The sequence below is a fragment of the Plodia interpunctella genome, chromosome 9 (genome assembly GCF_027563975.2).
Source record: "Plodia interpunctella isolate USDA-ARS_2022_Savannah chromosome 9, ilPloInte3.2, whole genome shotgun sequence".
NCBI lineage: Eukaryota > Metazoa > Arthropoda > Insecta > Lepidoptera > Pyralidae > Plodia > Plodia interpunctella.
In genome coordinates, this window is record NC_071302.1 from 10,338,857 (window position 1) to 10,358,841 (window position 19,985).

At 33.6% G+C, this 19,985-nt stretch overlaps 2 protein-coding genes across 4 annotated transcripts in view; one reads left to right on the forward strand and one right to left on the reverse strand.

Annotated features, from left to right (window-relative positions):
• The window catches only part of LOC128672445 (uncharacterized protein), a 43,141-nt gene extending 37,655 nt beyond the window's left edge, over positions 1–5,486 (forward strand). For all 3 annotated transcript variants that reach the window (XM_053749593.1, XM_053749592.1, XM_064436159.1), the window contains 10 exons: positions 223–473; positions 754–973; positions 1,179–1,240; positions 1,358–1,864; positions 1,941–2,343; positions 2,729–2,831; positions 3,251–3,416; positions 3,752–4,131; positions 4,669–4,796; positions 5,314–5,486. In XM_053749593.1, the coding sequence (XP_053605568.1) occupies positions 223–473; positions 754–973; positions 1,179–1,240; positions 1,358–1,864; positions 1,941–2,343; positions 2,729–2,831; positions 3,251–3,416; positions 3,752–4,131; positions 4,669–4,796; positions 5,314–5,456 (2,363 nt within the window). In that variant the 3' untranslated portion in view covers positions 5,457–5,486. The remainder of the gene's footprint in view (positions 1–222; positions 474–753; positions 974–1,178; positions 1,241–1,357; positions 1,865–1,940; positions 2,344–2,728; positions 2,832–3,250; positions 3,417–3,751; positions 4,132–4,668; positions 4,797–5,313) is intronic.
• A 443-nt stretch (positions 5,487–5,929) lies between these two features.
• Positions 5,930–19,985, reverse strand: part of LOC128672700 (protogenin A-like) — a 95,060-nt gene continuing 81,004 nt past the window's right edge. Inside the window, exons 15-23 of the mRNA XM_053750001.1 lie at positions 19,549–19,695; positions 18,884–19,014; positions 18,212–18,372; positions 17,520–17,649; positions 16,548–16,655; positions 15,407–15,503; positions 14,826–14,886; positions 13,773–13,868; positions 5,930–13,024 (exon numbers count right to left, since the gene is read on the reverse strand). Coding sequence (XP_053605976.1) covers positions 12,722–13,024; positions 13,773–13,868; positions 14,826–14,886; positions 15,407–15,503; positions 16,548–16,655; positions 17,520–17,649; positions 18,212–18,372; positions 18,884–19,014; positions 19,549–19,695 — 1,234 coding nt within the window. The 3' untranslated portion in view covers positions 5,930–12,721. The remainder of the gene's footprint in view (positions 13,025–13,772; positions 13,869–14,825; positions 14,887–15,406; positions 15,504–16,547; positions 16,656–17,519; positions 17,650–18,211; positions 18,373–18,883; positions 19,015–19,548; positions 19,696–19,985) is intronic.

Genomic DNA, 19,985 nt, shown 5'->3' on the forward strand with positions numbered 1-19,985 from the left:
AAAGGTACCGAAGACACTACGTTTTTGCTTGATTAGTATTTTGCTGTCCTTGAGCACATCAGATAGTTTACCTAACGCCATATAATTTTAGATGATAACCAGGTTTGCTATACCTATGTTACATGAAGGACAACTCTCTCATCATACCTCTTTTTGCCGGTTTCTTTTTCAACCTTTGTTAGAGTAACCACTGGTGCAATAACATGGAACTTTTTATTCCAGGGATCTCCCGTTCTTTCACCCGAAAACTCCATGAATGGGAGAAGTCCCGTGGCATAGCACCTGAAGCTTCCACCTCAGCGTTGCTCAGAGCTGCTCGGGCTCGCAATAAAGCTCCTCCTGCCCCTCTCACTCGCACACAATCTGACGGCAGTGTGGCGCCATCTGCCGCAGGGTCCGGACGTTTGCATGCTTCCAGTTTGAGCGTCAATGATGCGGATGACTTCGACTCAGATTACGAGAGAGAACATTCTGTAAGAATAATTTATTATAGCTCATTATTATATAGTTTATTATGTTTTATTTTCAAAGTGGAAACCATTCCTGACACGATGGTAGTAGAATCTGGACATGTTACAGTACATGTTACAGACATGCCACCAATATCACTATCCAAATGTTCAACTATCTCCACATCCTAAATAAATTCAATCCAATGGTTTGTTTTGACGGAAAATAATGTCCAAATACTTATAACATTAGATACATCGATGATATATTTTTTGATGTAAGTAATATTTTTTTTTATTACAGCTCGACGGAGCTGACGAGTGTGATGATGGACATATTCGAGGAGCAGTTCTAGTCGAAGTTGAAGCTGAAGAAGTGTGCACAGCGGCTCCTCTGATGGCTGTATCTCCACGACACACGCCACAGAAACCAATCTACACGTACGGACAAGCTGAAGCCAGACTGCTTTGTGAAACTAGCTCAGCTGTAACGGGTACAGCTGTGCTGCAACCTAATAGCGCTGGTGAGATTAAATTTGTACAAAAATGTGTAAATTAAACTGAGTGTGTGATTATACACTTACTCTACATAAATTTGTTACAAATTGTTTAATAGAAAATATAACTAATACTTAATAATACTATAGTGTTTTATTTAAGGCACAGTACCTGTCTATTACTGGAATATTTTTTAGTATACTGATGATTAAAGAATTGTGAATTTTTCAGAATCTCGTAGTGCAAAAGCAAAAGGGGTAACAGGCTCAAAATCGAAGTCATCTCGAGATCAGGTATATTGAATAAAAATTTTAAATAATTACATTGACGTATCTCGCTGCTGAGCGAAAACCATAATATATAAATATAATACACATAAACGTAATATTGTTACCAGTAAAATGTTTCAGGCCAAGGATTTGGAAAAAAGTGTAAGAAAAAATGTCGTCAGACAACCAAGCATAGAAGAAGATGCTTTATTTATTAGAAAAACTATTGAAGAAGTAGAAAGAGGTTCGTCTTTCCATTTTAAAAACGAAGAAAATATTACCGATTCTGAAAAATGTGAGCGGATACGTACATTAGCAGATATTGATAAACCTTCTACTAGCAAAACAAATGTGGGAAGCAAAGGAAGTTTGAAAGGGTCAAAACAAAGTATTGTTAAAGAAAGAGATAGCCTTGAAGACCTTAAAGAAGATAAACGTAAAGAATTAGATAAAAGTAATGGTAAAAAGAAAAGTAAGTCAAGAGCGAGACTGGAAAGAGAACAATCAAAACCATCTGAAAGTGATACTGAACCTGATATAGATACTGTAACTGTTGAAATTCCCAGAAGAAGAAAAAAGCTGAGACGAGCTTCTGAACGACCAAAGACACCACCCACAGCCCGTTTTCACACAGACTCTGAAGAAGAGGTAAAACATTAACATTGAAAGATCCTCAAATGGTTTTTTTATTTTACTTAATTCATGTCATTAAAATTTATTTCAGGTATTTGTTCTGAAGTTAAAACCTCCCGAAAGACGAGAACATTCGCCTGAAGTAATAGTCAAAACTACTAGAAAAATATTTTCTCCAGTAGTAAGAAGTGGAGAATCTGTACCTAGAGCAGTAATACCACTAGACGTCGAGGAATTAGCTGATGTAAGACCATCAGTGGACCATAGTCATCGTCATATTGAAACTAGGCAGAAGTTTGATAACGAAAATAGTAAGAAAGAAAAAGAAACTCGTTCCAAAAGTTCTGGTGATCTTCGTGATGAAGAGCAACATCCAAGAAGCCGACCTCCTTTACCGTCGTCTCCATCATCTCAAAGGAAGCCACAGTCGAAGGAAACAGCTCCGTCAATACGAATCATGATTCAGAGGTACAACAAGAAAATAAACGAAGAAGGTAATAACATTTTTGTTACTAATATACTTACAGTTAAATTAGACTATGTATCTTTTCATTACTTTATCTGAAATGATGAAGTACTGGGACACCTGGATGTCCTCCAAAGAGCCGACTGGCACAGAAATGGTGCAGAAGATTGCAAAATTATAGTATCGGAAGCCAAGATCCGCCGAGTAAATAATGTATATTTTCAAACTTTGTATACTTTACAAATTTATATTTGGTAGTAAATCTATGATCTTACTGTATTCTAAAGTTTTGTAAGTTTTTCGGGTGAAAACAAACATTGGTGTGCCCAAATGTCGAGTAAATATTTTTATATCAGAGGTTAGGTCAGGGTTAATTTCAAGAACTGTATTTTTATCATTCATATAATTTATAGGCAACACATCTGGTCCCAGCAGCGGGGCTTCCTCTCCAGCGTGGCGATCGCCAGCTGCTGAGAGACGACGACCTCCCGATATGCCCGTTGGGGTTAATATTAGGTAAATATATATTTTGTTATTACTTCAGGTAATCGATATCCATCCCACTTTTTTAAAGAAGTTTTGACTAAGATATCTAATTATTAAATGCGAAAATATTTCTGTCTGTTAAACAACCACAGCTAAATATTTTGCAAGGTCAATTTTGGTGAACTTTGAATACATTTATTAAAAGTTGGCAGCTAAAGAAAAACATACACAAAGAAGTTATTTCAACAATAATATAGCACAATAGATTGAAACTATTGATAGTTAATCAATCTAATAAAAGTATCATATCGTTGATTTTTTTCTCCAAATAATCAAAATCAGAATCTATTATTTATTGAAAAATTTGACCTTCACACACTCTTTCGTAATATTGCAATACGGTTCTAGTATGACCGTCTGTACCTACATCTATCTCATTTCACCTCCAGAAATAACCCGTTCCTCGAGAGAGAAGTCCAGAAATCAGCAAGTGCCTGCCAGCTCTCCAGACGGGATCAGACGTCGGTGGAGAAACGTCTCGCCCCAACCCCCTCGCAAGTCCTTGAGGGAGTGTTGAAATCCCATAGTGCTAATGCGTTACATCCAGAAGAAAATGTATGTATATGGTATATGGAACAGTATTCAATATATATTTATTCATGACCCGCTTGACATTACATTAACCACAGATAATTTTTCTTTATAGTACGATGCAATATTAGAAGTATTCGACAGAAAATTGCCACTCGACACTATTTTACATTTTAACTCAAGATACATAATGTCACGTGTAATAAAAGATAAAAATAAAATACAGAACATTTTAAAAGATACATCAAATCAATCAATATGAATCTTTTGAAATATTAAAGATGTGCAGCCATAAATTAAGCTACAAGCTGATGTATTTACGTCACTTAATGTGTTTGTCGATGTTAATTTTATTACAGAAAACCAAATCTCCAAAACTTCTACAAAGAAAAATCGAAGCCAGTCAAGAGACAGTCAAATTCACCGCTAGTACAGACACGATCGTGCCTGATCTGACCAGAAATCTCCCAGAGAATCAAACTCAAACGCAGACGGTACTGAGGCAAATGTCTGAAATCATTGTTCCTAGTTTGTCAAGTTTCGTAGCTGAGAACCCTGGGTTTTTTGAAAGGTCCTTATCTACAGTGGATGCACCTTCGACTCTAAATACTTGTACAGTAGCAAGGTTGTCGGATAGAGCAGCAAAAATTCGCGCAGCAAGAGAAAGGTTTCTGTCGTCAACAGTCCCATTTCGAAGAGAAGGAACGAGCTCGGCTAACGATTTGAGACCAGGAGACAGGTAAAGTGGTCAAATGAGATTTCTGCATATTTTCCTTGCCACATTACGATGTTGCATACAGACTCAGATTGTAGTATGTTAAATTACGATCGATAGATAAATAAATATATCAGGACAAATCACTTGTGTTATGGGATATTAACTCAACAGTACTATACATTTATAACAAATACATATATCGATAAACATCTTGATGTTTATCGATATATGTATCGATAAACATCAAGATGTTTTTCTGATTGGCCCGGATCTTGACCCGGGCCAATCAGAAAAAGATAATTTTCCATCATGACCCGACCGGGGCTCGAACCCGGGACCTCTCGGTTCAGAGGTAAGCACTTCTTGACTTGACGGCTGGTTCAATCACAGTCGAATCTTAGTTTTTAACAGTAAACCAGATTTTACGGTTTAATGGACACAAACGCAACCAGGAATACACAAAGATGAGATAGACATTTCTAAATTTATTAAAATAGCTTTTAAGAACTGATCTTTTCTTTTGATATCTACATATATTAATCAAAAATCTCCATCCAGGTCTAGCCAAATCAGCTGTGAGAGTGACGTGACAGAGTCCCAGAGCAGCCAAGAGCCACAGCTAGCACGCAGCGTGTCAACCGGGATGGTCAACGTGGACCGGGACGCCTGGCAGAGAGTAGCTGAAGGTACACATAAATAGATCAACTCTTTAATGCACCATTTACATCGGTACACTGTCAACTGGGAGGGTCAGCGTGGACAGAGACAACACAACAGAGTGTCCACCAACATGGTCAATTTAGACATGCAGATAAGCAGTTATGCTATTACAGATATACACTGGTTATATTTTAAGCGCAGACCAAACATAGAGAAGGACTCTGTGTATCCACAAAACTTTCCTGTTATTCAAATCTTGCACGCTAAATTTTACCCAGAGTACAATTGTTCTAAAATGTAGAATACACCTTTAGTTTGGATGACAAGATAATGCATTATTACGGCATGATCTAAAGGAACTTCTCAACTATTTACAGCACGGATATTTTTGTCAACACGATCTCTCTGACTACAAAAAAAGCTTGTGTCAAAACTTTAACTTATAATAAAAATAGGTTTATTTGCGGCACAGAATGTGTGAGAATCCCAATGTTTAATGTTCTTAGTCTAGCCTTTACATGTTCTTTTTCATGCATTTTCTAGGAGGTCGTCGGGAAGGTCGCTCCCGCTTCAGCCTCGCCAGACTGGCTGCTAAACTACCAGGAAAATTGAAGAAGAAAGACGAAGGAGCAGTGTCACGGTTGTGCAGACAGAGCCTACTAGTGCAGCTGAGGAACAAACAATAGAATAAGCAATAAACGAATTATTTATTTGGACGATTTTTTTTTCTTGGTCATATCAGTAAAATCTTTATTTAAAAAATATCTTTTAACCTTAAAACTATTTTTCATTTAGCTTTCTTCATGGAGTCGTCGTAGCAAGAAAGTTACATAATAATAATAATAATAAATATATATATTTAGATAAACACAAATGGAGCTAGACCCAAAGTTCATTTGAGTTACGGAACACTCCGTTGTGCTCCGTCAAGTTGACGTCCATCGGTAGATCAACGCATAACATCGTAGAAATTATATGAAGTTTTGACGTACGTCAACGCACGTCAGCATCGTAACCTATAGAAAAGAACGGTGGACAACCGGCCACAAATGAGCATGACATGGCTCTTAAGTCAGCGCAAGTTTATTTTCTATATTTGGTTCGCAAGACTCACAATCTAGAGGAAATTAAATGTCGCATGTAAAATAAAAACTCACAATTCATTTTCAAATTTAATATCTTTCGATCATGACCATACCGTACATTATCAACTCAGTTGACCGCATTCAATATTTTTGGTAACAATAATTACCATATCAAAAGGGAGCTGGAACTAATACTTAATAAGTTTATTATCAAAACACTAGTCCAGTATTAGTAATAAGACTCAAAAGAACACTTACAAACAACATTAATGGGTAATTTGGTTGAGGTAGATTCAATTAATTTTATAAACTAACTTGTGGGGGCACGATAATTTACAATAATTCTGTAAAACTCAAATGAATTACTTAAAATTATAATAAAATATCTTCAAAAATCCATAAGACATTAACCTTCATCATTTCAATTAATTGAAGTTTAAAGATAATAAAATAACTGTAAATACACGATATATTCGTGTGTGCAAAAAATAATTTCTCTTAGATCAATCGTTGATACGAAAATAATTAGTGTTATTGACATTATTTAAAATTATCTGTCAACAAATTAGCACGCCCCCACAATATATCCAAACTGTCACTTACAATAAATGCCGCGAGACTGACATAATTTAACATAATTATAATTTCATTCTGAAACAGCTATTTTATATAATATTTTCATTATGGATTAGTTATTCTGTAATGTTTAATTCTAAATAATTTTACCGATCTGCCAACATTTTATAAAGTGTCAAAATATGCCAATTTTGCGGATGGTAATACACAAATTATTTCATTTAAGGTTGTGGCTATAATAGTAACCTTACATCCGAAGTTGAGCCACCAAAATGGTCGTTAAAATGTTTATATTAATTTATACAACAAGTTCTTAACTTACCCTACTCTTGCTATTGGCTGCATGCTACGATTATTTCGTGTAAAAAAATAAATATATCATATATTCAAAAAATTATTTAGATACATTTAAAATTAAGAGCTGACACTTACTGGATTTTGCAATAAGAGTATGATTTATATTTAAAACAAAAATGCTTTATTATCACAAAATAAAAATATTCAATGGTTTTTGAGTTATATTATAATTCATTAGCAATAAGAAATTATATTACAAAAAAAAATATCAACTTTGTCCACTGAGATAAATTATTCAGAATAAAATAAGACAACTTTTTATCCAATTATTATAATGTGTGCAATGGAGATTTAATATCTAGAATATCAATAACCGTTTCAATGAACCAATAGCACAACCCATATCGCTCTATAGTATATTGTAAACAACAAATAAAATTTGTAAGCAAAGTCAAACAAACTTGTAAAAAACTTCAGCAGAAATTACTAGATTACCTGGACGCTTTACACTAAGTACATACTAGATCACCACACAAGTCGGTACCTTAGGAATAAAAATATATAAGCCATTTTCTTAAAGGAATACTAAGCATGACATATCACGAGAACTGAGGGATTTTTGTACAGAAATCAATCAATAATCAACAAATATACGTATCATTTTATTTTGCTGGTTAAATCAAAACTAAAGGTTTCCACTGAGGTACTGAGGTTTACTGAGATGAAATATATTATTTAAAATATGACATGAAAAAGTGCCCGCTCTGATTATTGAAAACGCTGAAGATTTTGAAAACATATGTTACTATAAAAAAAATATTTTTATCTTTTTATAAACAGAAACTATGTACCTACATTGTTACTTTGACCGACTTCCAATATAAATGATTTTGATTTTATAGTTTGAAAGCAGTATATACGTCCAACCATCGATATGTGTGACTGTTACTTTGTTTTTTTCAGGATTTTGTCTTGAAATAAATATTTAAAAACGATAGATGTTATATTAAAGTGTGTATGTACCTTCTTTCATGTTCAAATTGAGCATTGGATTGTGGTGATATTCGGTGTGGAGATAGTTGAAAACCTGGAGAATGACATAAGCCATGTTTAGCCGCGAAAGGAGGCGCGGTCAGCATCAAGTATTCTATAAGTATTAAAGTTTGTGTATTAAATTTAAAAGACTTGTAACATGAAGTTTTGACATGCACAGGTAAGTTTAATACCAACAATAAAAAATATGTAATTGATATAACAGTAAAATCAGATTCCAATTGTTAACTACTATGCTAAGGAGAAGTGAATATCGTGAAAGTGAAGTGAATGTGGTGGTATATGGTTGAATAACTTAATATAAAAATAAATAATATGTATGTAAAATCTGTTCGGTTTGTGTGTATTTATACTATTGCAGCCTGTTACGGAATGTGTGATAACTATGGAACAAATGAAATACGGAATGGTTTCGCCTTCTTACTATTGAAAATTGATGACTCAGATCTAGGAAAATCATTAATTTCATTTTTTTCTTCTGTGGGTTAAATAATATTGACATAGTTAGATATTATATTTATATATATATAATCTAACAATATAAAAGTATTATTATTTAACGTAATAATTCCGTCTTCAACGTTCGCAAGGAAAATTCTTCCCGACCATTTATAAAGCAAAAACAAAAAAACATCATTTCACATAAAATTAAAACATAACTAGTCAATTTAAAGAGTGTGGCATGTATCCAGAATTATTATTTACTCTATTATAAAGATTTGTATAACAAATACTGAGAAAAAAATACACGATTATGAGAGGCACGATATCAGGCTTCACTTTTTACCCCAAGGACGGACAAGCAACCAAGAAGTACAAATATTAAATTAGGTGCTTAATAATTGTTGAAATGTTTTGTTTTCCTTTTGTATATTATTTAGTTAGTCCGACGTCCATTTTTTTTAAATCATAAAATTATGTATTATTGCTAAGTGATAACTATCTGATGTTACAAGTATTAAGTTTAAATAAAATCTCAGTATTACCTATAATAATCGACGATTTGAGTGTCAAGGTTCATGGCATAATCACAAAAAAAAATATATATATTAACAGCGTGTAAATTACAAAAACTACGTCATATCTATCTGTAACTGTGATAATAAAATTATGTGAAAGCTAATTAATTTTCAAAAATACATTGTATGTACATTACTGAATATAATATACATTAGAAATAGTAAGGTAAACGTTGTACATTTTTTCAGGTAGCAGTTATTGCGATGTCGTTCAACAATATGGTTCAGCAAAGTCTGGCTAGAAACATATAAACGAAAATTAGCGCAATCCATTATTATCTATGAAAAATAAGGAACTAATTAAGTGCCTACACTCTAATATTACGCTCTATTGTCTTTTGTAACTATGTGGTTTATTATAAAGTTATTAGTTTTTTTTTTATATAATTCTAGTCAGACGCCCCACAATAAGGTAAAAATGAAAAAAAAAAATCAACAATATATTTCTTTTTTTTTTTTTGTTAAAATTTACCAGATACATTTAAAATCCACAAAATAAATATTAACACAACCTCGAGTGAACATTGTATTTCAAGGTTTGCTTATTGAAACAACTTATGTTAAATGGATAACCAACTTGTAATATACATATTGCTTCGTAACTACGGTATTTTGAACATAAATTTATTTGTATTTTGCTATTGTAATTTAATTTATTACTATATATTTTCTCTTTCTATTTTAAAATTCCTGAATATAATGCATGAACATAATACAAGTTGATGTTAAAGTGTCGTTACTAAATTAATTATTACAAGTAACAAAAATAAAAAAAAAAAATACATAAAACCGGAAGAAACTAAATAACAAAAAGTTAATTTAAAGATGACAATAGAGTGCAATATAACACTATTTGGATGAGTTTTGTCATTTTTAATGTAAAAAATATAGAAGACAACAGCGAAATTCCCCCGCAAAGCAAGAATGAAAATGGTAAAATCAGAGAGAATACTTATTATGTGCCAGTTGTAAACTCGAACCCTATTCCGCGTAGACCCTGTCCAAATCTAGCGTCAAAGATAAAATTCTAGATTTCCAAAGACCTAACTATACGCCTAAGTCTAATTAACTTAGTGTAATTGAAGTTTCAGGTACTTAGTCGGCGTGAATTTATTTTTAATTTTAAATTTAAACTGAGTGTATGTTTTCGTTTTTACGTATATTAATATTTACAGTTACAACTTTTGTTTTAAAAAGTCAAGTAATCGATGCAGATGTGTATTTTGTATTATGAGACATTACACTGAAATAAATCATTTGATTGTTTTTGACAGCCAAATTGCCTATCATTTTAGTTTATTTCTTAAATGGTAAAAACAAATTTGTAAAATATTATATCATTATATTGTTTATTTTCAATAATGTTATCGACTTTTTAAAACAAATCAGCGTGATCGGAACTTAACTCTATTAATTGTACCTAGGTGCAATTACTTATTTTAAATGTATCTCAAGTAATATATATATATATATACTTAACTATATATATTACATGATTTGTAATATCAACTTCATTGGATCCATGCGGAGTTTAGATTTTATTACATTTATCTAACATTTGTTTAACTAGAACTTGTCAAATAATTCAATATTGTTTCGACTTGCTACAAGCGGATTGACAGATCAATTCAGTAAATAAATAAAGATTACAATACGTGAAAAAGACATATATCTTAACTACTAAATGCAGCAAAAAAAAAAGTAAAAAAAAAAAATGTCGGTCTTATGTCCGAGAGGTAGTTTTAAAATCAGTGGTTTTAACGATATTTAACAAAAAAAAAATACCAGGGAATAAATCAATACTTAGTGTCCTAAAAAAATAAATAATAAAAATGTTACTATCTAACCAGAAAGTGCCGTTTTAGCAGGACTTATCTATATAACCATAAAATAGGTCGATGGGCAAAATTACAGAAAATCAATTGTCTCAACATTAACACTTTAATATCTAAAAGAAACTTACAACGAAGAAAATGAGGTAGATGTACATTGTGATATGGAATTATGTTATGTACTACACAAACAATCAGGACATAAACACAGAAACGCGCCCGCTATTAAAATATTCTTTTGAAAACTTAAAAACAATCCATAAAAATTATATCTGTAAAATAAGTAATACTTAACTAAAGTTAAAAAAAAAAAAACACTGGATAACTTCAGTTCTTACTTGTTAATTACAGAAATAATTTTAGTTTCTTTATAGTGAGAAGAATATTTTTAAATTGTTGGGTTTTTGTAAATATTGTAATTTATGGGCGCAAATTCTTCATATAAATGTCATAATAAAAATGGGAGACAAATCAAACTGATCAACAGAAGCTAGGGGCCACGATCAACTAGGTTATACTATTAACTTACTATTAATTTTTAAAGTTACTAATTAACTTTTTGTAACGATAACTTGTGTTATAAACTATTTCTTGTTATCTTGTTAATATCAGTATTTCGTTGTAATAAATTATTTTTATATTTTTTTAAATTATTTTTACAACTTACTTTACAATATTTACTTTTTCTCTTGGGTTTTTATGTATCTAACTAGAAACAGCGTCCCATTTTATGTAAAAAATCGCTGCTAAAATATAACAGGGATATATAAAATAACTGTGCGTTGTAATCAAAAGATAAGGTACGTAGAATTAAATGTGATTTAAAGATACATATTATATTTATATATATATATATACATATACATCTGGAATGGAATGTTATTGTGAGGGTAACATATTAGCTTCTGAGGCTTTGTCTAAGAACTGTCAATGAAAAAAAAAAAAATTTAAAAAATAAATACATTTCAACATCAATAAATATTTTTTACATAAGTGAATGGGTATTGAATTTTGGTCTATATTTTGTACGATAATGTTGCACTAACGGTGACATTGTTTGTAACTTTTTTGTATTGATGTTTACGGTGACGCCGGATTCAAAGTTGACAAACACACATACGCAAAAGGGTTACCAGATTTTAAACATTTTCATTTTATTAAATGAAACATTAAATTAAAATGGGGGTTTTAATTTTTTCTGACGTCAATAAGTGATGTTCATCCTAAGGTGAATAAAGAATTTAGAATTTAAATTGGAATATGATAAATTTCAATATGATATAAAAGGATGGAAGTAATTCTTTTTTATATTGATTTAATTAAAGTTGAATTTGTTTTCAAATACAAAATATTCAAATAAAATTTCATTTCAGTTTTTTGACAAAATATCTCGCAAAAAAAATCATGATTCAAAAATCTAGATTCTGATAACCCCATACACACGTGTCTTGTCAGGGCGAGCGCACTCATCAATAAAATTGAGGTTATAATTTTCGCGCCTTCCCTACGTTATTGTCTTGCCGCTGACTTTCAGGCCGATACAATGAATAACGCTATTTACACGTGCTTTGTCCAAAACGACAAATATAAAATTACTATTTACATTAATTAACAATAATTGGGATGCTATGTCCATATTGCGAGTTACGCGAGAGGACCCGAGCGAGAATATCTTCACAGTTCATTAGTGGTATCCGACCTGATTTCACTTAAATTATTGTGTACCTACCCGTAGTTATACGAAAATCAGCCTTCCGTTAAAATAAAGTCTATATTAGGAACAAAACGCGACGCTATCCTCGCTCGGAGCCTGACTGAAGCCTCATTATCTCACAACTATAGTGTTCCTCTTATTTAGTCGTACATATCAACTCCGTCTAACAACAACTAAGTATGTAAACTGTACAAAATCTCATTCTTAAATACAATGTCACAAATATATTTGCTGGCGTCGCTACTGTCACGCAAACGTACATATATCTTTGTGGCATTGCATCGACTACAACACCCGAATTGACGCGCGCATTACGCCGCTCCAGAGGCCGCCTACCCCTAGTGTAGTATTAAGGAGACATGTCGAAATAAAATCTCAACCGTTCGGTTGCAGCATGGGCTGAATTTTGCTGTTGTCGATTTCAAAATCTGTGCTTCGGGTAAGTTCTGAATTCATATTATCATCAGGGAGCTTGTTGAAAGAGTTGTTGGCGCTGATGGAGGCCCGTGAAAGGTCTAGTTCTGGTCTTCGGGAAGTGTCCAAGAGGTTGTAGGTCGTAGTGGAGGAGTCATCGAGCACCGTCTCCAGGGTGGCATCTTGATCCGCGTGGCGGGTCAAGTCGAGGGTGTCGAGGTACAGGCGACCTTTCCTCATTTTCCCGTTCGGTGTTTTGGATTGCTGTGAAGGAAAATCAATTATAATAATGGTTACAATTCTAATGGTTTCAATTTTACCAGCAAATTATACTAACATCGCGTGTGAAACATTAATCCGACTTCTACGTTGAAAGTTAAATCTTTTGTTAGAATATTTAGCAATTGAATAAATTAAGTGTCCTGAATTTCGTTCCAGTTCTGAAACTTGGTAAAAACGTCTAATTTCTATATAAATGCTTCGATTTCTCTACTATATGTGAATTATATGAAAAATAGCGCATTGTAAAATTTATTGCGTAAGTGGCAAATGGCAATAAATCTGAAATCTGAGATTAACGACCTCCGTGGTGTAGTGGTCACCACGCCAAGGAGGTCCTTAATTCGATTCCCAGCATGGCAAAATATTTCAACTTGTTGTCAAACAAATTTCATTACTTTAATTCTACCAAGCAGGCCGAAAAGCAAGCGGCCTACCTGAAGTGGTTACCACAGACTATCAACATCTGTAACATCAGGTTTGTCACACGCGCGTTGCCTACTTTGTAACCTAAGATCTTTTGCCACAGTATCCTGTGATCACACTGCCTCTCTCACCCTTCAATCCGGAACACAACAATGCAAGCACTGCTGTTTGGCTCTGATGATAGTGGGGTACCCATGCAGACGACCTTTGTCTACCAAGGTCTACCTCAGGTTTGCACGTTTCTGTGTTTGTGTCATACAAGCTAAGTGCAAAGTGTGGGCATTTTGGTGTTTTCCATTTGACATACCGGATTCTCAGTGATGTGGACGTGGCCGTTGAGTAACGGTTCCCCTGTCTCACCCTCCTTGGAGTCACCACCGTTGACCAGCCCGCCGTCCACCCTCTGTCAATCATAACACCTTACAGGGATATAGCTCGTTTTACTATTTTCACTTGTTTTGGGATCTTCCCACTATACAGTATGTACTAAAAACCCGGAGTGCGTTGTTACAGGCTGCTCCTTTTAGACGCTCATATATACTTTTATAAGCTTTCTAATAAAAAAATATAATTTATCCCATCTCACAGAATAATTTTCAAAAATATCAAAAATCTGTCAAAAATACATTATTACAAAATATTCTGATATATTTATTATTTCGATTATTTTCGAGTTTTAAACATTACTAAATCGATTCTTAAAATGCATCTTGCCGTGTTTTTTGTTACATATTGTATACAGAATATGCTTTAGCATATTCTAATGATTCTAGTACTTAATACTTTCTTATGGCAAATATTAAAATACCAGATAATTTATATATTAAAGGGATATATGTTAATCTATATATTTTGCATGCCGTTGATAATCTTCTGAAAACTAATGAAGTACCTATATATCATGAAATGTATTTTGAGGGAATAAAACTTTAAATAGTTAAATAAATATTACACATCACACGGTTCAAATTGGTCCACATGAGTTTGTACCTGACTCATGTATTTTCATAGAAAACAATTGCTTCCGGTGAAGGAAAACATCGTCAGGAAATCTGCACACTGGTTGACAGTTTTAGTTCACTAGTGTGTTAGCAATTACTGTCATCAGACGCAGTATGTAAAAGTCATGTCAGGTGCCTTAAGGCGACTTGAATAAAATGTGACACCGGTATTAGAAACTAACACACTAGAAAAAAAAGAAAGACTTAACATTGGTAAGAATAATTTTGTTGAGATTTTTAAAATACAACTAAGAAATATTATTCGTGTTATTATGAAGATTTATCAAGTCATTAAGGCAAAGGCCAGTATATAAGTAAAATAAAATAATACCTAATAAGCATTTGTAATAAGTACATACCTTCATTTCCGACGCTTCTTCCTCATCTCCTTCGTTTGTAGACACGTTACGTCGCCGGGACCTAAATACATATGTCGATGTAACTCACGTATACATATTAAGTACTATAATAACTACCAAACCTACGAAAATAACGAATGTTAGGTATGAATGAATAAATTGTTCAAATTACAACACAAAATAACAAAACACAACAATACAGAAGAGGAAAAGTAATATTTGAATTACATAACATTTTCTCTTATTACATATTCTATAATTCTAGTTCTATTTCTAATATTGCTTTCCTAAATACCTGACTTAGTACCAACTATACCTACATTTTAGTAGACAGTATATACTCATAGAAGGTGGACGTCATTCAAGCGGCCGATTGAAAAACCACAGACAAATCTTCAAAATTTTATTCAGAGTTTCTAAGCATCACAGCCGAAGAGAGATAGACAACACAAGATGCTAAAGCAAATTAAAAAAGTTAAAGGTTCATGCGCATAATGTCTTTTTCGCAAATTGTCACGACAGGGACTTGAGCCAAATTAGATAGACTACAAAAACTACTGTAAACATTTTGAATGACTAACCTGTTGGGTGATCGGGCGGCCTTTTTCCGCCTCCAGACACAAACAGCTGACAATACAAGCAAACACAGGACGCACATGCCTACAGGCAGGCCGATACCTGAAGAGAGGGAATAAACATTTTATTTATTTATTTTATTTTTATTTTATAACACACTAGCAGCTCATTAAGCTGACGCGTGCGTGCCTTGAAGTTTGGAGATTTTATACAATTTGTTTGGAATAACTTGGGATTTTATTCCCTCTGGTATTTTTTGAAGTGAACTAAACTTCAAATATTAAATAAAACTCCAAAAGAGCAAAAGTTAACAGAACTACGATATATTTCCAAAATCACAGCGAAAATGTAACAATTCAATTGATCACAAAGAGCTAAAAATTAGCGGGAAAATATACTTCTTTTTTTTACGTCATTTTTATTTTTTAAACTATAATCTTATTTTTTAATTTATCTGCGGCCAATGTATTTTAATAACTAAACTGAAAAATTATACACTGTTCTTAAAACTGTTGACTGAAGTTTGTTCCAGTCTCGAACCACATGATTAGATAGAAAATTACTGTTTGGTTTTATTTTTGCCGATGTTTATTTATTTATTTATTAGCATACAAAACAGATTACAATCATGATTATATTATACAAGAAAATCTAAATCATAATCCAAAAATTTGTGTGAATAGATACATTAAGAAAAGGTAAGATTTAATTGACTTACACTAGAAGAACATATGACATGAACAAGTGGCACATAGTTTCAACGAATGACCTCTTAATTTATTATTTTCCGAAAGTTTAAACAGATGTTGCAGATTAGGTACATCGCAATATTCCGTTCCGTTCATTCTGTGTAACATTCATCTGTTTGTTTGTAATAAATACAAGAAAGAAACATGTCCAACGGGGAACCTATCGCATATAGGGATCTCTTTGATTTTATCATTAAAAGGCCAAATATTTTTGGGGATTTTTACTAAAGCGACTTGGCCGTATCTTTAAATGTTTCGTCGTCAAACTTTATTGTTTTCCGTGTCAATCCTTGACGTTGGCAAAATCATCGTTTTTGACGAACGATGGAGCCATGAAATTAAAAAAAAAAACTTTATTGTTACTGACAGATAGAAAATTAAATAAACTTCAACTTACTCAAATAGTGGTAGGATTTACTCGAGGTTATTCCCGAAGTAGTGTTGTGAGGCGGGACATCCAACACAACGTTAGTACCGTAACTTGAACAGTTTCCTTGTTTATCGGCTACAGGGAGACAAAAAAATAAGACTTGAACAAAATACACTTGTTTCGTTCAAATCTCAGTTTTTTGTTACTTACCTTTACAATCGAGAGCAAAGTGGTAAAATAAACGAACAAAAAACTAAGATTTAAATAAATTTAACAGAATTTGTTGAGTAAGTTCAATGCTTGTTAGTCAAAAACTTTTTAATTTTAAAAGAAAATGATGGTGATGATGATGAAATGAAAAGGAACTGATGATTTAGATAAAATATAATATAAATAGTAAAAAATTGTAGAAATATTTATGACGAAATATGTACCTATATGGATTTTCATTATGATATCGTGAAAAATCGTTAAAAAATATAAATATTAAATTAGCTCTCAAGACCATATTTCGGTGCCCGAGGCCTATACTAGGCCCATAATATTATATTGTAAAATGTTTTTAACTGCCCACAATCGTATTATTTATCTGTAATATTATGGAATGCAATCAATCAATTAATTTAAGAACTTTGTTATTGTCGGTGGAGCATTTTCCATCTAATTCTGTCCTCAACCGTCGATTTCACCTCCCTTTACGACACGAGCTCCGCCTTCTCTTTTATTTCATCTAGGAATGAAATAAAATGTTTGAATTTGAATTTGAAAATTTTGATTTTCTCTTTCTTTTAAAATAATCATAGATTACGAATGTCTCGATAGTTTTCTCTGCCTACATCATATCATTATAATAAATATGTATCTAGCATTCATATCTCTTAATCGTAAAGACCTATATATTCATTTATTTATTCATATTGGAGGTAACAAAGTATGTTACATACATACCCGCGAAACGCACAATCTTGCAATCGGGTAAAAATAAACAAATTCACTCACTCAAATAGTAAGACGTAGTTCCCTTTGATGCTCCTCTTGGGGGTACAGTTAGAACGGGCTGGTTCTTCTCCCCGTGCCCTGGACTCATCACCATCACATAGGTCATCAGGGAAGGATGCAGTTTTGTCAACTGTAAAATATTATATTTATCAATCAAATATATCGTATCTTATAATTGATATTATACGATTAGGTACCAAATAAATACCCACTTTTCTATATAAACTTTGACTTATGATAATTTGCTAGCCAATTTCGCCAGTCGATTTTGACCATAACTTTGACGTAACTTTAACTTTAACCGCAGAAAAATGCAAAGTATGCCATATTGTCTGAACGTCAGAGCGGCGCGCAGGTTAAAGTTGACTGGTGCACCTCACCCGTAATTTATCTTTCAACTTACGCTGTTAAGGATATGCCTTGCGTTAATAGTCAAATTCTACAAGGTACAAAAGTCTGATCATGCCGCTTGTGCCTGGTCCTAGCAGTAGGGGGGTACGAATACCTACGCGATCAGACGAAGGCTTGATAACTACAAAGACACTTCTGACTATTGTGTATCAATAATGGTCTGTTAAATAAGGAAATTGAATTCTGTTGAAGAAAAAATTGAAAGCAATTAAGAAACGGGAAATCGCTCAGATGAGCGAGAAAGAGTGTGTGAGAGAGAGATAGAGAGAGAGTATCCTCACCTCAATAAAGTTGTCAGTGACAGAATAGCTGGTCCACTGCTCCACGGGTTGTGTGATGTTCTGCGAGTACCGCACCAGGCGGGGCCCGGTTCCGTTCCAGAAGATTTTGATGCTGTCTGGTGCATACTCGTATTGGACGAGGGTATACGGCTCTCGAGGCTCTGGAAGAAGTTGTAGCAATTACTAACAAGAAAAGAAGACAGATGTTTTTCAACAAAACAAGGGGCTTTTGCTACTATTTGCCCATATATGATTAAATGCTCACAATCTTTTATAGCCATCTCGAACACGGGAAGCACGTAGATAGTGTGAGTGAGTTCAACTTCATTGGATAGGAGGCATTAACAGGCCAAGCCAAGTTCGTATTTGTGACGCACAGTCGTTGGCAGATAAACCTGGCCACCCTGTGGTATAGTTGTTAAAGTGGGCGGTTAGGTTAATCTGCTATCGAGTATTGATACCATTGTAACCTGCTAACTCCTATGGATTTTATCCGAAATGAAGATTAATTTATATTTATACTATATTTATACAGAGTTAATATGAAAAAAAAATATCATTACCTTACTTAAGTTAATAATGATAATAATTAATGTTAACTTTTTACGTTGTACAATAAACATTACATGAATATATTAAATATAGCTAAGTCTACTTAACAATGCTACATACCAAGAGGTTGCGTGGTGACTTGCACTGGCAGAGAGAACGACTCAACCTGGCCGCCCATCGAGTTAACGCGAACTCTTATTTCATAGTCTGTGTCTGGTGTCAAGTTGCTTAGGGTGACCGATTCCGAGTTACTGGAAAAAATTAATACATATTAATAATTTAGGTCGTACGACACCACCCTAAAAGAGAAGATTACCAACTAGCTCGAATACTAAAGATATCATAGTTTTGTGTGTGAAATGTTGAAGCACTAGACTGTAATGTTAAGGAGAGAGAGAGAAAGAGACAATGCTATTGCTATCCTTATCTCGCCGCAAGAGGAGCTCCCTCTGCCATAGCTCATTTGGAAGTCGCTCACGAACCCAATTAAGTCGACGTAAGGAAAAACTTTGAAACACCAGTAATTATCCTGTCCCCAATGCCCTGCAACTGCACCCAGGGTGACCTGATAACGGCCACTGATCAGGCTCTAAAAATGGCAAAATGCCACCGGGGGAAAAATAACTTATAATTGCATCAACGCGCCAAGAAGAAAAGAAAAGAAGAGAAGAAGAAAAGAATGTGGCCAAGTAAAAGAAGAACTTTCATAACGAGTATGTTATTACATATTTGTTAAGATAGTTTTACATCGCTGTCAAATTTGATTCAAGTAAAGAAGAACTTACGTAGACAAGCACTTGTCCCGGTCATCGCTCCTGTAGCACACGGAGTACCCCTGTCTACAGGCGGGCGCATCACACCGCCAGCTCAACGCCAGCTCGTAGGAACCCAGCTTGGTCACCTTCAAGTCCTCAGGAACAACTACTTCTTTTCTGTAATCAATTTATTTCATGTTATTTCTAAAGTCACTTACTAATTGGCAACTGTAAATTTACATTCAAGAAATCTACCTATGACATGTACCTAAAAATAGACACATAAACGGATTGATGCGTAATACAGCAAGCATATGGCTTGGCGTGTAGTTACGGCTCCCGTGAATGATATACAAGGAAAATAAAGGACACGTTGCTTCACCAGCAAACAACAGTGCTTGCAGTGTTGTGTTTCGGTTTGAATGGTGACAGAGTCAGTGTAATTACAGGGCACTGAGGCAAATGCC